This window comes from Amblyomma maculatum, chromosome 1 (genome assembly GCF_055883805.1).
Source record: "Amblyomma maculatum isolate TAMU_Amacu chromosome 1, ASM5588380v1, whole genome shotgun sequence".
Lineage (NCBI taxonomy): Eukaryota > Metazoa > Arthropoda > Arachnida > Ixodida > Ixodidae > Amblyomma > Amblyomma maculatum.
The window spans coordinates 322,157,995-322,175,712 of NC_139344.1; the positions used below are offsets into that span (position 1 = coordinate 322,157,995).

At 44.4% G+C, this 17,718-nt stretch overlaps 1 protein-coding gene across 1 annotated transcript in view; it reads left to right on the top strand.

Annotated features, from left to right (window-relative positions):
* Nucleotides 1–17,718, top strand: part of LOC146207268 (nucleolar pre-ribosomal-associated protein 1) — a 91,730-nt gene that overhangs the window by 46,195 nt on the left and 27,817 nt on the right. The window contains exons 19-22 of the mRNA XM_084579699.1: nucleotides 1,637–1,858; nucleotides 2,962–3,367; nucleotides 4,824–5,168; nucleotides 6,260–6,495. Coding sequence (XP_084435825.1) covers nucleotides 1,637–1,858; nucleotides 2,962–3,367; nucleotides 4,824–5,168; nucleotides 6,260–6,495 — 1,209 coding nt within the window. The remainder of the gene's footprint in view (nucleotides 1–1,636; nucleotides 1,859–2,961; nucleotides 3,368–4,823; nucleotides 5,169–6,259; nucleotides 6,496–17,718) is intronic.

Here is a 17,718-nt window from a genome sequence, read left to right on the forward strand (position 1 = left end):
GTGCAAAAAAAGTGATCCCAGTAGGCACCCACAGAAGGCGGCTGCGTAACATGTGCACAGAAAGTGTGTACAGAAAGTGTCTGTCCGCACACCCTAAATTGGCCGTCTGAACTCCCAATTCGATTTGAACAAATTTGTTGTTCAGCCTAATTCAAATATGGCCGACACTTGGTGACCTGCAAACTTTGGTGGGTCACCCCCAAAACTTGAACCCCTGGACCCCTAAAATTTGACTTTGACAAAAATTGATGTTGAACCCGATTTAAGTATGGCAAATTTAATGGTGACTTCCAAATTTGGGTGGGCTACCTCCGAAAATTGGTCCCTGGATCACCAAATTTTCGCTTCCTCTGAGTTTGACGTGAGTTGGTGTCCAACCTAATTTGACTATGGCCAACTCAATGGTGCCTTCCAAATTTAGATGGGCCACCCCCAAAATTTGGCTTCATTGAAATTTGATCAAAATTAGTGTCGAACCTAATTTCACTATGACCAACTCAGTGGTGACTTCCAAATTTAGGTGAGCCACTTCCAAAATTTGGAGTGCTTACGCGTTCTCCATGCCTGGGAGGCTAATTGCACCCATGGAATATTTAAGCCAAATTTACAGGAAAATTTAAGAGTGATTACAGGTATTGTGGAGGCATCAATACGACTATGCTATGTTCTCAGTTGGCTTATTTTTTTGCCTCTAATAAAATTGCACATGGCACTGCACAGCACACATGTCTAGTGAAAAATTGGACAGTGCTCATACTCGGTAATCTGCTGGCAGTGTGACTGCTTAATGACCTCCTGTTTCACAGCACTTGCTGTATTGTAGTACTGAACACATTACTCGAGGCGGCACCAGCATGAGCCATCTGGTGTGATGGCTTGAAGTTTTAATTTATTTTTTGCACCAGCCTACCATGCCAACACATTGTGCTATTCTTTATGCGGAATTCTCCACTGCTTCTGATATTTAGGCTACACTAATAGAACTGGCCCAATTATGCATGTTTGCTGCAGCTGAACTCATGCCTTTTAGCCTATGTGTTCCAACGAAGCTTAGTGATTGGCTCATATCTCCTAATGTTTTTATTGCGAAAGTCTTTCTTGCCTCATGCTTGGCATGAACAGAAAGTGTGACCAGAAAGTGTCATCAGAAAATATCCTTCACTCTGGCACTTTAGGGAAACAAAATCTGTCTCTATCGGGTACCAAACCACTATACTCCAAATCCCCAGCCGAGTGCACAAGCCACTCAGTACTCCATGCCGGCTCGTGAGAAACAGATCGTAATTCTCCTGGTCTAACGTAAAGATGGTGGTAGCAGTGACAATGACGATGCAGTTAGAGGTAATAATGATGATAGCAGTGATGACAGTGATGCTGCATTTAGTGATAATAATGGCAGTACTAATGGCAGTGACGGTGTATTAGTTAATGATGATAGTAGTGATAATGATTATAGTACTAGTAATAACAATGGTGAATTAATGAAAACAGTCCTGTAAAGTGGCTTTCGCCATTTCCGGTCTTAAGTAGACTTAGGCGCAGTCCTGCAATTTTTGATGCTGTAATGGAACAAGAGATTTCCTTAGTCTCATCTGTGTGGCCTCATGTCACAAACAATTTCTGTGGTTTCTTCCAGCTCGCTCATGGTGTTTCGGAGATACTACGAGTTCTGAAAGCTGTCTTTGAGCGCACCAGTGAGCTGAAGACAGAAAAGGAGGAACCTTCCACATTTCTTAATCACATGCTTCGTGATGAAGCCACTTTGTGCTATTATCTTTACGATGGTGATGATCATTTGTTGGCTGCTGCATCTCAGTACTCCGATTTCTTACTCGACACCATCATCGAAGTCCTGCAGGTTTGTGAAAGTTTTGTTTCAGATACAAGGTATTTTAGTTTTTGGTGAGGGGTGCAGCTATTTTGAAAATTCCAAGGGATGTTTTGAAAGAAGCCATGGTTTGTACTGCATGTTTTGAGTGCATTAAATTTTGGTGATAAACACGGCATGGACACGAATCTGAAAAAGGACAGTGTGGGGAGCCACTCCGCACAAGAAAAATAGAGTTTTTATAACCCTGAAATAGCTGTTGCTAGGCTATCAGGAAATCCTGTGTACCATTGCCATGGGCTAACAAATGAACATAACGGACAGTGCACATGTGCATACACATCTGTGTTAGGTGCCTCCTTTAACGCGCAAAAAACATGCAGTGTAAAATGTAAGAAATGTCTTAGTTGCATTTTGTCCCACGATCTTGTTTCTCTCTCTCGATGTGGGATTCTTAATAAAAACTTAGCACATTGCAAAAATTAGTTTCAAGGTTCTACCATCAGGAAAAATTTGCTTGTTGCTGTCCTCAGCTGCCTAGGATGGCTGTACCTTTTTGGCTGAAGCTCAAGAGACGTTCAAACAAGTCAGTTTTATTGTTTGCATGCAGGCTACATGACATCATTAACTTGCTTGCCTAAGCACATTGGAGCCATGCACTAAGCACAAGCTTTACTCTTTTTTTAACCAAAGTAACAAAATAGACACCACAGGAATCATGCCACAGTTTAAACCCATTATGGGAGGCAGATATATTCTGATGCAGTGAGGCATATTATTTAGCACTGTGTGTGCAGTTTAACATTGCAAAGATTACACCTAGGTGATCAGAAATGCGTAGTAGAAGGCTACAGATTAATTTTGGCCCCGTAGGGTTCTTCAGTGTGCGGTGACATCACTCAGCACAGAGGTGATTTTTTTTAGGTGCCCATCGAAATGTGGCTGCTACAGCAGGGATTCGATCCTGCTACCTTGGGCACAGTGGCCAAATATCAAAGCTTTACTAGACCACTGTGCTATGTGGTTACTGACCTTGTCCGCATTTAACTGTTGGTAGTGATGTCAGCCCTTTGACAATAAAGTTTACTTCAAAGGTTTAAATATGCATGCTCACATTTCCTCTTTGCTTGCAGAGTGCTGCCAGTGTACCATCCGAGCTGCAGGCGTCCCTGCGCTTTTTCAAAGACAAGTCAATGGTCAGCCTTGCATCTGGTGCACTCCTGAAAGGACTCGACAGCAGTAAGCTGTTGCGTGCCTTTGGTAGTGTCTTCATGGAATCGGACACACTAAAGCTGCTCCAAGTGGTGACATGCATGCCCTCTAAGAAGAGCAAGAAGAGCCTGGGAACCTTGCTCAGCACCTGGCTGGCGTGTGCTTGCAGAACAGAGGGCAGGCAGCGGAATGTGTCACTTCTTTCAGCCACTGTTATCCAGAACATGCTGTCAGTCATCCTTGAATGCAAGGACAAGTCATCTTTGCTGGCAGTCTTTGTGCAGTTCTTGGAATTTCGGCCCATCTATGTGTTTGCTCTCGGATCTGGTGAGTCACCAACGCTGCAAACAAAAGCTTAGGGGAAGGAAGCTAACGAGAGAAGAAACCTAAGGAAATAATTAGCGGTGTACGAGTATTGAAAGTTTTGAATATGAATCGAATATGAATATTACACAAAAAAAATTGCCTTCGAATGTCAGATCGAATATCTGATCAGTGAGGGAAAAAAAAGAAAATAATTTTAAAGTAGCAAACATCGTTAATCTCGTTTATTTCAGAATTCACATGGTATTTGCAAACAAAATTATAACTAGAATTGCACAGTAGTGCATACACTACTAAAAAAATCAGGATAAATTTTATGTAGGATTGTGTATATACTAATTTTATGTACAAGAAGGACCTGCGTGAAACCAGGTGCAGCAGTCATATCTGCTGAATCAGTAAACTCCCATTAATTCAGCCTTCAAGGAACTGGAAAAAATGTCCGAATTAACCGAAAGCTCGTATTATCAAATGGGCTGAAAAAAAACTGCCGAAAACCGTTTGCATCAGAGTAATTGTATCTGGTGAGCACATGAACACCTCATGATGGCTGTCTGAAATGAAACCGAAGGTAGAACATTCTTTTCTTGGTTTCGTTAAGTGCTTCACTTTGTGCACACTGCCGGGAAGGCCCTCTTCACAAAATGGCCTTGGCGCCTTTTGAGGATATTTCACTGCACAGTCGATGCGGTAGAGCATTGTGGTGAAGCGCTCAGTGCAGTAAATTCGAAAATTTTCGTTATTTGGTCATTTTCGAATTGTTAGAAAATTCCAAATATCAGTTGTTCAAATACGAATACGAGCCAGCAAACATATTCGATTCGTATTCAAAATTTCTAATATTCACACGCTGCTAGGAATAATCTTTATTAATGCTAGTCTCGAAGACTAGTGATAAAAAATATAGAGGTGCTTGATTATGTGATAACACTATGTTAGCTCTTCTTTTTGGTTGCTATTTCTGTGATGGCATTGGCTGATTGGCCCTCCACCATTCAAGGTAGCCACCCTCTAAGTTGCTCCCGTGACAACCAACCTTAAGTTGCACATTCCTCCACCTGCACCTTCATCCATGGTGACTACTCCTTTGGTATTTCCAATTCCTGCCTGCTGTGGCAGGTGGCGGGGATGTCACGGTTTGACCTAAGCTGTCACAGGCATGTTTTAATGCTAAGGCATTAGAAGTGAAAACTTGTGAACTGGGCTGCATTGTACAGGAATGTGCCGCCAGACACAATAGTGAGCAGCCCACAAGAGCGAGCTGATGGGTGAGCAGCCGTCTATGAAACCTACTGTTGAACAGTTTTTGTAGTGTTGAGGTGGGTGTGTGTGTTGCGTAGATTTAATGGCCTGTTTTTTCTTCATACCCTTGTTGTAAATTTGAAGAAGATGGACTGACATCCGCTTGTATTGGTTTTAAAGTGAATATATAGCACTTGCATGCCTACCTTTCACCCAGATGACCTCAGGCGGCTCCTGGAGGATGAGACATCAGCATCCGTTGACGTCGTTAACGTCCTCATGAAGCACAATGCGTTGCACCGGCAAGCCCTGCAGGAGCTGATTCCAACAACATTCAAGCCCACCGTGTCTCACCTCTCTCCCGCCAGCCTAGCTGGCTTCTTGCGAAGCCTCTCGTTGGGGCTGACGAAGGACGCGGCACCACGAAGGCTGTCTACATGGCTCACCAAGACATTCCTCTTGCTGCCGAAGCGCATGTGCGCGCTCAAGAATGGAGTTTCTCGGCAGGTAGTCGAGGATATGATGTCCTGCCTGGAGTCACTGATGAAACTGGGGCAGCTCGGCAAGTCGCTGGTTCTCCTTAGGGGCTGGTTTGCATTGCCCGTGTCATTGTGTTGCACCGCAATTCAGTGCTGACATTGGCCCTAACACTGTGTCAGCGTGTCCCTCAATATACCTGTTTGTCTGTACTGAGCTGGCTTCATGGGGTTGTCAGGACAACTTTTCTAAACACTACAACGCAAAATGGCCTACTCATGGTCATGGCTGGGTGCAGCAGATCATTCTCTTGAGACACTTAACCAGTATTTACTGAGCTCATGTAACTTGTCACTCATGTACTAACGTTATCCTTTCTCATGAGTGTGTTGAAAGACAGGAGCTACCACGTTTAGTGCCATTTAGCAGTGGCAGTAGTATATCTAATGTGTCATAAGCATTTTGGACTTGCTTGTAGTAGCAATACTAACAGGTTATGCCTTGGCAGCAGCATTTGGTGGAAGGCTCTGCCTAAGTTGTGCGTTGTGTGAAAGGGGGCTGATCCCAAAGAGAGTGAACATTTCATGCTTCAGTCCAATTTTTGATGCCAAGATAGCCTACCCTTGTGGCATATTTATTTGCTTACCTGTATGCATCTTGAATATGTACGCAGTGGGGTCATAATTAGTTAATGCACACCCGTAGCGAAAAGTTATAAAATGCTGCATTAGTAATAAAATTAATGTTATTGCAGTCTTTAAAGGAATACAATATAGAATAGACGCATGCAGCCTGATTCTGAATGTATGTTGTACTTCTGTGCACAATGAAATCCCCAGCACCAGACATGCGTAATGTTATCGATTTTATTCAACAGAGCCGCATTCCATAAACTCATGATGGCAGGTGCACACTTGTTTAGTGTGCAATTGCCTTGCTGACTTATATTTAAGATAGGATATTAATTTCATAATATTCATATCCATATAATATGCTTTGTATTGCTTTTCTGCTTACAGCCACTTTTTCATGTCAAGTACTCTAGGAGCATCTGTGCTTTGTGTCTTAAACTGACTGTTTTTTTCTTTATGCACATTGGGATTTTTTTTTTTATTGTTGCATAAATATTTGGGCAAGAGGTAACGAATGGCACCACTCATTGTTTTATTTTTTCAGGAAATGACGAGGTTGCAAAGCTAGTGGAGGTCCTCGCAGACACTGCAGAACGACAGCTCCAACTGGCTCTGCTCAACACGCTCTGCCGCGGCCTGAGTGGGGAACTGGCAGACAGCCCCGTCGGTGACTCCTGCCTTCACACCCTGCTCCAGTGCATAGCCAACTTGGTTGGGGGCCACAGTGAACTTCCAGAACATGTCCTTCATGAGTTGGAACTTGCAGTGGCCACCACCAGGGTAGGTGAAGGTTGCAAAAAAGTATTCATGTGATTTTTGTCATTGCAGTGGCCAGTCTTATATACTACTTGTTAAACCTGGTTTAAACAAAAGTATAAAAAGCCTAAGATTTTTTGCTAAATCCAGCTTTTCGTCATATATATGCATATATATATGTTGTCGATGATGTCGAGATGGCTCAATAGTTTCTACTGTCGTGGTTGCAAAACAGACCGGATCGTGTGTAACAGGGTCAGCGAAAGCGATAGCAGTTCCCGGAAACAAGTGCCGGTGCTTATTAGAAATATTTGTGACAAGGAGTGCAGCCCGGCCATTGTGAAGCGACAATAAACTTCGAGCAGCGCAGATGCCTTGAGCAAGCAGGAGTGAATGGTTCGCTTCCGCTACAGCATCACTGGCACGGGAATCGTCACAATATATATTGCATCAAGGCTTCAAAAAGACAGTGCAGAATGGAAACTGAAGTGAGAAATAAATGTAGGTTAAACCTTCTTGAAAGTGTTTACAGTAAGCACCCACTACTACCAGAACAGTAATTGGCCACCCTGCTACAGTAACTGGCCACAACCTCCCATGATTAGTCCTACGAAACCCCGGCCCTCAGTCACCAGCAGCTACGGAGCAACTGATCACGGCGGTGGTCAGACCTGTGACGCAGCGGGGGGTGCTAAGAATCTCTGGCTCCGCTAAGCAGGCCGCCATTGGAAACTGACCCTGGCAACGTTTAATGCTAGAACACTAGCTAGTGAAGCTAGTTTAGCAGTGCTGTTAGAGGAACTAGAGGGTTTGAAATGGGATGTCATAGGGCTTAGCGAGGTTAGGAGGCCAAATGAGGCATATACTGTACTGAAGGACGGGCATGTACTGTGTTATCGAGGTTTACCGGAGAAGCGAGAACTAGGGGTAGGTTTCCTTGTCTATAAGTATATAGCTGGTAATATAGACGAATTCTATAGCATTAATGAGAGGGTGGCAGGCCTCGTAATTAAGCTTAATAAGCGGTATAAACTGAAGGTTGTACAGGCCTACGCACCTACATGTAGTCAAGATGACCAGGTAGTTGAAAACTTCTATGAAGATGTAGAATTGGCAATGTGGAAAGGAACGACGCAGTATACTGTACTAATGGGCGACTTCAATGACAAGGTAAGGAAAAAGCAGGCAGGAGATCAGGCTGTGGGTAATTATGGCATTGGTCCTAGGAATAGCAGGGGGAGTTACTAGTTGAGTTTGCAGAGCGCAGTAACTTACGAATCATGAACACCTTCTTCAGCAAACGGAAGAACCGGGAATGGACATGGAAAAGTCCTAACGGGGAGACTAAAAATGAAACTGACTTCATAATGTGTTCTAACCCCGCCATTGTGCTGGACGCTGAGGTAATCGGGAAGGTGCGATGCAGTGACCACAGGATAATAAGGTCTCGAATTAGTCTAAATCTGAAAAAGAAACGAAACAGATTAGTAAGAAAAAAGTTATCAACGAATTCGCGGTGAAGCGGAGGGCAGAAGAGTTCTGGATCTCGCTACAGAATAGATATTCAGCTCTAACCGAGGATGGCGACATTACCCTAGAAGCAATGAACAATAATTTCAGAGATATCATTACTGAGTGTGCGGTAGAAGTAGGCAGTAGGATAGTTAGAGAGGATACCGGTAAGCTGTCTAAGGAGACGAAAGATTTGATTAAGAAACGCCAGAGTATGAAAGCTTCCAATCCAACAGACCAGCTAGAATTGGCATAGATATCAAAGCTAATCAATAAGCGCAAAGTGGCGGATATAAGGAAGTATAACATGGAGAAAATTGAGCATGCTGTAAAGAACGGGGTAAGCATTAAAGCGGTGAAGAAGAAATTGGGCATAGGCAAAAATCAAATGTATGTGCTAAGGGACAAGGCGGGCAGCGTCATCACGAATATAGACAAGATAGTCAAAGTATCCGAGGAGTTCTATACTGATCTCTACAGTAGCCAAAGTAGTCAGGACCGTAATGAGATTAGCGGTAGGGAAAAACAGTCAGACGTTTCATCAGTGACGAAGGACGAGGTTAAGAAAGCAAAAGAAACTATGAAAAGAGGGAAAGCAGCTGGAGAGGATCAGATAACTATACATTTGTTGAAGGACAGGGGGGATATTGTGCTAGAAAAACTGGCCACCATGTATACGCAGTGCCTGGTGTCATCGATGGTACCGGAACCATGGAAGAACGTAAACATTATATTACAAACCAATCAGCTTACTGTCTGTTACGTATAAGGTATTTACCAAACTAATCGCTAATAGAATCAGGACAACTTTAGACTGCAACCAAGCAAAAGATCTAGCAGGTTTTTAGAAAGGATACTCTACTAACGATCATATTTATGCCATCAACCGGGTGATAGAAAAATGCTCGGAATATATTCAGCGCTCGTACATGGCATTCATTGATTACGAAAAAGCATTTGACTCAGTAGAAACCTCGGCAGTGATGCAGGCATTGCAAAATCGGGGGGTAGGCGAGCCGTACGTGAAAGTGCTGGAAGATACATATGCGAAAGCTCGTTAATTCGAACTTTGGTCATTCGAAGTTTTGGATAATTCGAACTACACTCCTTGGTCCGGCCAAGCTCCACAGGGATCTGTGTATAAAAAAAGCCCGTTAATTCGAACGTGAGTCGGTTCCGCTACGGATAATTCGAACTACGCGCCGCCGCGTCTGGGCGGCTTGGCGCACATCATGCGGCAAGAAAAAAAATATTAAGAAACACCTCCGCGATTGGAAGGCATAATTAGAGGCTGCGGACATCAAAAATGGGGACAGAAGATGGAACCAGGTAAAACCGTGGAAGAGTGGGTAAAACTTAAATGGTGCCATGACCAGTGCGGCGGCCGGCGGCGTTGGAGGAAGGGGACGGCGGCCGCGGCAAGGTCAGTGCATGGCCGCGCGGCGGCGGCTGCCTGCTCTCTCGTCTGCGCAACCTCCGTAGCTCGCAACTAAATACTCGTTAATTCCAACCCTGTTAATTTGGAAATATGGATAAGTACTGTTGGCGCGGTCCCAGCCAACGCCCATAAATGGCTATGATCTCGGACGAGCACTATGGGTTAAACTTTTTTTTTTTTTTTTTTTGCAATAGCCATCTACTCTCCTACCCATCAGTCGTCAACGGAAGCACGCGAGTCAGCCGCGATCATGACGCCGGCTTTTAGCACCGTTCGTTCCGATGATTGGAGGGGCAGTAGACGGCGCCCGCCCCAGTCGCTCATAGCATGATAAAGCGAACATACTGAAAAGGAGGCTTGCACAACCGGACAAGCACTGGCACTTTGCCAAGTTAGCTTCCCTCCCCCCTGCCGGAGCTAATGTCAAAAGATAAACACGCCGTTATCGCTGCGCAGCATCTTGGCGCACTGCCAAGAAATGTGTTGTGAATCGTGACGGCATGGTAGAATTAGTATGGTAGCGTAACTCCCATAGGGACCGCACAGCTAAACGGGTGGCGCCGCCTCTTGGCGCATCGCTCAATCGCTGGAATGCGCCGGCTGAGCGTGCTGTTTTTCGTTGGTTTGTGTGGGAATTAGAAATCCTAAGGTTTAGATGACGTTGTGCGTGAATATATCCTCAAGAGAACAGAAAGTTGGGCTAGTTGTGTGAATATGTCCAGTGAAATGAAGTCTGGCGAAATGTGGTGCGTTGTTGGCTCCACTGGCAGCTACGCAAACTTGTTGGACACTTTTAAGTAGATTCATTTCTACGGGTTTCCACAGAAGCATGAGTGGCGGGTGACCTAAGCATGGTTCTTTGAAAGGCAAAGGCAGGAATCTACTTATTTGGTTACTGTGTGGTCATGGAATGTGCTGAATTTTTTAAATTCCGCTTGCTACCGGATGCTCTGTGCCTTCTGTTCCCCAGGAGTGACAGCATGAGAGTCTCGGAGTCGAAGCCGCACTCCTTCATCTGTAGTCACTTTATTGACAACTGGAAATCGAAGTAACTCAACAGCGTAAGTTACAATGCTAGCATTTCCCCGCCTGTGTACAAGGAAACCCCAGCACGGAAAAAGGAAAGGCAGCTCCACCATTGTCGTTCGGGCTGCGTTACAATCTACAGTGATGGGCAGAGACAATGTTTGTGCAGCTACTTTCACTGACATAGTCAAAGATAATTTACTTCTTTCTCTTAACAGAAAGAGCAGATAGGAGACATGAACAATTCCTATTACCATGATCTTGTCATTTTTCCTCTTCGTTTGTCAACCAATGAAAAAGCGCTGATCGAGCTCTGCGTTGATACTCTTAGAATTCGTTAACATTTGTTTGTGGCATGTCCATTTCGCCTAATAAAATCACTCATTTCACAGCTCAGTCAATACCGCATGGTCACAAAATCTGCTATCGGCTTCATATAAAAGTCGAACCAGAAAAAAAAAATGCAATTTAATTTGTGGAAACGAGCATAAACGTAGCATTTTTTTATAATTTCGAAGGCCGTGTAGGAATTTTTTTTTTTTTTTCATATTCACATTGCATCTGACACGGCTTTACATATTTTCTCAGCAGCGCCCATTTTCTGGCCCACCTAAATACATGTGTTTCTCATCGGCGTTTTAGTGAACGTGAGATTTACTGATTGTGGCGTAGTAAGACAAGACCATTTTACCTCTCTCAGAAATTGCTTCTATGGCCAATCTAAACAGATTTAGCAGCAGTCCGGCAAGCTGCTGTGACAAAGTTGTAAAAGGAATGGTTCTCAGTTATCCGGATTCCTTTACGTGCAAAAAGAAAACTACCTGCATGGTCGTGTCCCCTCACACTCATCAGGTATCGAGGTCAGCTAGGTATCAGCCCCGCAAGTTCGTGGTACACTGAGAAAGTAGAACACCTTAGCGAACGAGCCATCAGAGGGATTCATTTAACAATAGAACGCTCTCTTAGTTGTCGATGGCTTATCTTACAACACATCACACTGTGTGTGTGTGTTTTTCTATTGTATTTAACAGTTTGACAGTATTGGACTATTGCCTTCAGATGTTCAAGGTAGCTGCGGTCGATTGCATTGAACTTCCTGCGCTGAGAGAACGCCTAAATAAGCAAAAGCCAAATACTACCAAGATCTCTCTATCATAGTAGATGACCGAAAAAATAGGGCCACTGATAGCAGGAAAAGTAATTTTTTTCTTCTCACAACCTCCGCAGCATGTCGAGAGAAACATATTTATAGTACAATATTTTCAAAGTCAATTAAATGTAGCAGCTCCGACGTGTTCAACAAGAGCATTGTAAAAATGATGCTGAGGTGGTATTACTCATTTGGCTTCATCATCATCATCATCATCAGCCTGATTATACCCACTGCAAGGCGAAGGCCTCTCCCATATTTCTCCACTTAACCCGGTTCTGTGCTAGCTGCATCCACTTGACCCCTGCGAACTTCTTAATCTCATCCGCCCACCTAACTTTCTGCCGCCCCCTGCTACGCTTTCCTTCCCTTGGAATCCAGTTTGTTACCCTTAGCGACCATCGGTTATCCTCTCTTCGCACTACATGTCCTGCCCATGTCCATTTCTTCTTCTTAATTTCTACTAGAATGTCGGTAACTTGAGTTATTTCTCTGACCCACTCTGCACGCTTTCTATCTCTTAACGTTACCCCTACCATTTTTCGTTCCATAGCCCTCTGGGTTGTCCTCAACTTAAGTAGAACTCTCTTGGTTAGCCTCCACATTTCAGCCCCATAGGTGAGTACAGGCAAGATGCAACTGTTGTATACTTTCCTCTTGAGCGATACCGGTAAGCTGCTAGTCATAATCTGCGAGTGCTTGCCAAATGCGCTCCATCCCAATCGTATTCTTCTTGTTATTTCCTTTTCATGGTCCGGATCTGCGGTTACTACCTGCCCTAAGAAGACATATTCGCCTACTACTTCCAGTATTTCGCTACCTAATGTAAGCTGCTGTTCCTTCCCGAGGCTGTTGAACATTACCTTAGTCTTCTGCATATTGATTTTCAAGCCTACCTTTCTACTTTTCCTGTCTAGGTCATCAATCATTATTTGAAGTTCATCCCCTGAGTTGCTTAGCAAGGCAATGTCATCGGCAAATCGCAGATTACTGAGGTATTCTCCATCTACCCTTATCCCTAACTGCTCCCATTCCAAGTCTCTGAATACTTCCTCTAAACAAGCTGTGAATAGTACTGGGGAGATTGTGTCTCCTTGCCTAACACCTTTCTTCCAGCACTTTCACGTACAACTCATCTACCCCCTGATTTCGCAATGCCTGCATCACCGCCGAGGTTTCAACTGAGTCAAATGCTTTTTCGTAATCAATGAATGCTATGTATAAGAGCTGGTTATATTCCGGCTTATATTATGCTTATATTATATTATATTATGCATTTGGCTTATATTATGATTAAGTTTGATAATCTCAAGGCCGGGTTCAGTGAGCTATTGTAGTGTAATTGTGCAGGAAGTCCTGGAAGTACTATATGTGTGTTTGCTATTCCAACCATAAATAGGATCCTACTTTTGTCATGCTTGTTTATTTTTCTCCTTTTACAGCTCTCGTTGCAAGGTTGAAACTGGAATGTCATTTGCTATTATTCTACTTTGAATCGTTTGAGCCTAGCTATTACCAAAAAAAAACAGGTGTAGCATCTTTTTCATTTCACATGAGCACTGACCATTACAACTACCGCTACTACGGCGCCCTGGCTACACGGCTCGGCGGTATTTGATCTTCAGGCAGATTTCGACTAGACCTAATACAGTGAAACCTTGTTATAACGAACAGTTAAAAAATCGGAAAATAGTTCGCTCTATCCATAATTCGTAATATAAAATTTCGTAGAAAATCCATGCAAGAGTAGCAAAATTCAATCAGAGAAGGCACAGCGACTCGAAGGGTGCTTTCTTGGGTCACGTCCGTTTATTTACGCGCAAAGAACAGCGTTATCGCGGCCTGCTTTTTTGTGTTGATTGCGTTCCGTATCACACCCTGTTCCACAGTTTGCAAACGCTCAACAAGGGCAAACCCACTGCTCTCAATAGCACTGTAGTGGCGGCGCAGTAAATCCAATGCAGCAAGCGCTTCTTGTGAAGTCGGAATGTTCTCATCGTTTGCACGGTCAGCCCGAGCTTCGTCTGCGGGTTGTTCAGAAACTTCCACAGCGATTTCGGCGTCCGTCAGTACAGCCGTGATCGCCGCGATGTCGTCGCCGCCTACAAAGTCCTCTACAGTCATTGTTGCGGGCATGTCACCTCATCGAGCTCTGCTTCTGCTTCGTCCCCATCGTCACGTCACTTGATGCGCGGGCCTCTGCTGGAACAAAAGCTGCGTGCCGAAAGCAGTTGGCAATCGTTTCGCCTTTCACGCTGTCCCATGCCGCTTTAATGCTCCCAGCAAGTCGATCTTCAAGTCCTGCTTCATAAGAAGCTTCATGAGAAGGGTGTCAATCAGTCTCCTCTCGTAAACTGCCTTTATCTTGAGCTTGGTCTTTAGCGTCAGTTCTGCTCTTTTTTTTCACGTTCACTGCCATCACAGCACTACGCACACCCGCGCACCACACTCGACACGACGACCGACGCAGCCTCCGCCGATTGCTACGACAGCCACGTCGCTGCTAACACTAAAACCAAAAAACCCGAATGGCGCAAAAACCAAAAGAGCAAGTTGTTTCCTTCCGCCATCCAAAAAGGCAAAAAACAATCGATCGTGCCGCTGCCGCCGCTGCTGAAGTGGCGCTGTCGGCGATTGTGAGATGCAAACGATTTCTTATGGCCTCCGAGATCACCTCCGTGCGCACTAACAGGCGCGCGGGGGTTTTCTCGGAGGCCATAGATTTCTTCGGCTGTCAACTCCCAATGCCGTCGTGGCATCTGTGGCGCTGTCAGAGCCTGCGAGGTAATCCTGAACTTTTGCTGCACCGCATAACACACATGTAGTGCAACGAAGCCTGCCTCCTGCTATTAAAGTGAGGTAGTGCTTGGCGTCCCGAAGTTCTTAATATCCGTTTTATTCTGCACCACGTTCGCTATGGGAAGTTAAAATTACATGTGTTTGACAAAAATATTTCTGAAGAGTTCGCTATATTCAATAATTCGTTATATGCGTGTTCGTTATATCGAGGTTTGACTGTATAAGATGGACGCGCAGTGCAGGCGCAATTCCCGTCTTCGAAGTCGTCTTAACAAGTGCCTAACGAAGGTGTTCCTAGCGCATGGTGAAATCACGCGCGCGGCATTTTCTAGTATATAACAGAAATACCATGCGCCGGGCGGTTTAAAAAAACAGAAACAAAAAAAAAAACAAAAAAACATGCACGCCCTGCCGAGGACGGCCCTTTTCTTTTTTAAGATTTCCCGGTCAAAAAATACTCCTTGCGATTACTCAGAGCAGCTCAAAGCTCTCAAAGCCACACTGCAAAACGATGGGTAGGGACATGCTCAAAAACGCCTCGCAGAACGGAAACGACTACGCCGCTCAGCTGCCTCGGCACTCCGCTGTTTCGGCACTCCACCGCGGGAGGCGCTGTTCCGCTGAAGCGACGGTGGCGCCATACAACGGGCGCCCGGTCCCTATAGAAGCCTGCGTGTAGACTCTGAGTGAGACTTTAGTTTCCAGGCGCACCCTGCGAACTGTGAGGCAAAACAAACATGTGACATTGCTTGTGACGTCACAGTGACATACTTTTGGTGGAGAATTTGATTGTCTTTTTACTTATGAACGAAAAACAAGGCCAACAATGATGGAGGCAGAACGATGCTCGGATAAGGCAGAAAAATGGACACCGTAACTGTTCGGCCAACTTTACTTGACATGAATTTCTACTGTCAAGTTTTACGTTAATTGAAATGTTACGGCATTTTTAACCACCTTATCATAGCATCGTTCTGCCTCCGTCATCGTTAGCCTAGTCTTTCGTCGCGCGTCATGTAAACGCATTCTGGGGTTTATTTCTTCGGGCACGTTTGTGAACAAGGGCCTTCAAGTGAATTCAGCAAGCACATGGATAGAATCACATGGCTTGAGGGATTTCACTAAGGGCATAAATGAGTGAAGCTGTGCTGCATAGAAAGCCAGGCTTTATTAATTCACGATTACTTACATAGACGCTTCACGACAATGCAAATCTTTAAGTGTAGGAAAGCGACCACCACTCTTTCGTCACGGTCTTCATGAAATCCTCGTGATAACAAAATGACCTGAGCGTACGTCTCCAAACGAGACGCAGTGAGATTATAAAAGGGTAAAATATCTTGCTAACAAACAAAGTACATATCAGTGTCAAAGAACAAAAAAACAAATGAACGGAATAACTAACGCTAGCGCTAGAACACCAACCTGTAAGAGCTTAGGTAAGCAATTCAAATTGGGATTGCTAGTATTTAGAAGTTAATGCGTCTGAGAAGTGAAAATATCTGCGATATAGCTTCGTTCCAATAAATCTCGCCCTGTTCACGGTTCCATTATTTTACTTGCACTTCATTTGCCACTGAGAGGAGTCAATGTGAGGCTACAAATTTACAACTTAAGCATTTAACATGTTCATGAGAAAGATCCCATTGACAATAGGAACATCCCTATGATAACAGCTAAAGCACATTCAGCGAACGTTGGTGCGGTAATATGACGCAGTAAGCTAAACACGCAGCAAAGGGAGCAGAACGGAAGGCTTTGTGCAGTGCGACACGCGTCTTGGGGGCAATAAAATCTCACCTTCACCGTTCAATTAAAACATGCAGCGATACGCCACTCATGCAGACGTGTATCCGTAAAACAAGCCACCATTTTTGCAACGTGCCTGGGAGGCCGAGTTGGCCGAGCCGAGCCGCCGAGCTGTTACGCAGCATTGTCCCATCGTCCGGAAATGCGCACATGCAGCGGCAATCAGTTTCTCATCGAGCACACACAGTCTTCGCCTTGCTGTAAAGCTCTACCACAACCAGCAGAATGAAATACTGACTGTTTGGTACAGATAACCCACTCTGTACGTAGCTTGCAACGATGAACGTTGAACCGGGGCCGATGACGCACCCATTCCACGGATGAAAAAAGCTTTGGTCTGACCCATATCTGAGCTTTGGGCAACTACGCAGCGGATACTAAATGGCCGAGAGAGGCCGTTAGAAACAAGTTAAAATATTATTATAAATGTGACATGTTTTTTCTTACGCAAGAAACAAAAACTGCATTCATTCCTGAGTGCAAATATTATACTTTGGAGTTCTGGCAGATCTTATTTTCTGTGCTTTAGTAATTTGCCTCACAGTTCGCAGGGGCCCTCATCATCGAGTTGATGCCGCTGGCAATAGACAGCTGCACGCGTTTTCTTTCAAGTTACGCGACCATTTAAATTGACCTTGGTGAAGGCGCGAAACGAAGGGACACACTAACGACTGATGCCTTTATTACTTTTATTTATTATTATTTTTTTTTTTTTTTTCAGATCCGTAGGCACAAATAGGGGCTGGGTGGGTTCATTATGCGAGCGAGTTCGTTAAGCGACTAAATACGGTGCATTTACCGTAATACAAATGGTTCTGGTCAGTTTTTTCGAGGCCATTCGATAATTTGAACATCGGATGATTCCAACTTTTTTCCCGGTCCCGTGAAGTTCGAATTAATGAGCTTTTACAGTGGCTGCACAGCAACCATTGTTCTGCATAAAGAAAGTAACAAAATTCCCATAAAGAAAGATGTTAGGCAAGGAGACACGATCTCCCCAGTACTATTCACAGCTTGCTTAGAGGAAGTATTCAGAGACTTGGAATGAGAGCAGTTAGGGATAAGGGTAGATGGAGAATACCTCAGTATATCTGCGATTTGCTGATGACATTGCCTTGCTAAGCAACTCGGGGGATGAACTGCAAATAATGATTGATGACCTAGACAGGAAAAGTAGAAAGGTAGGCTTGAAAATCAATGTGCAGAAGACTAAGGTAATGTTCAATAGCCTAGGGAAGGAATAGCAGTTTACGTTAGGTAGCAAAGCACTGGAAGTAGTAGGTGATTATGTCTAGTACTTAGGACAGGTAGTAACCGCAGATCCGGACCATGAAAGGGAAATAACAAGGAGAATAAGACTGGCATGGAGCGCATTTGGCAAGCACTCCCAGATTATGACTAGCAGCTTACCGGTATCGCTCAAGAGGAAAGTCTACAACAGTTGCATCTTCCCTGTACTCACCTATGGGGCTGAAACGTGGAGGCTAACCAAGAGAGTTCTACTTAAGTTGAG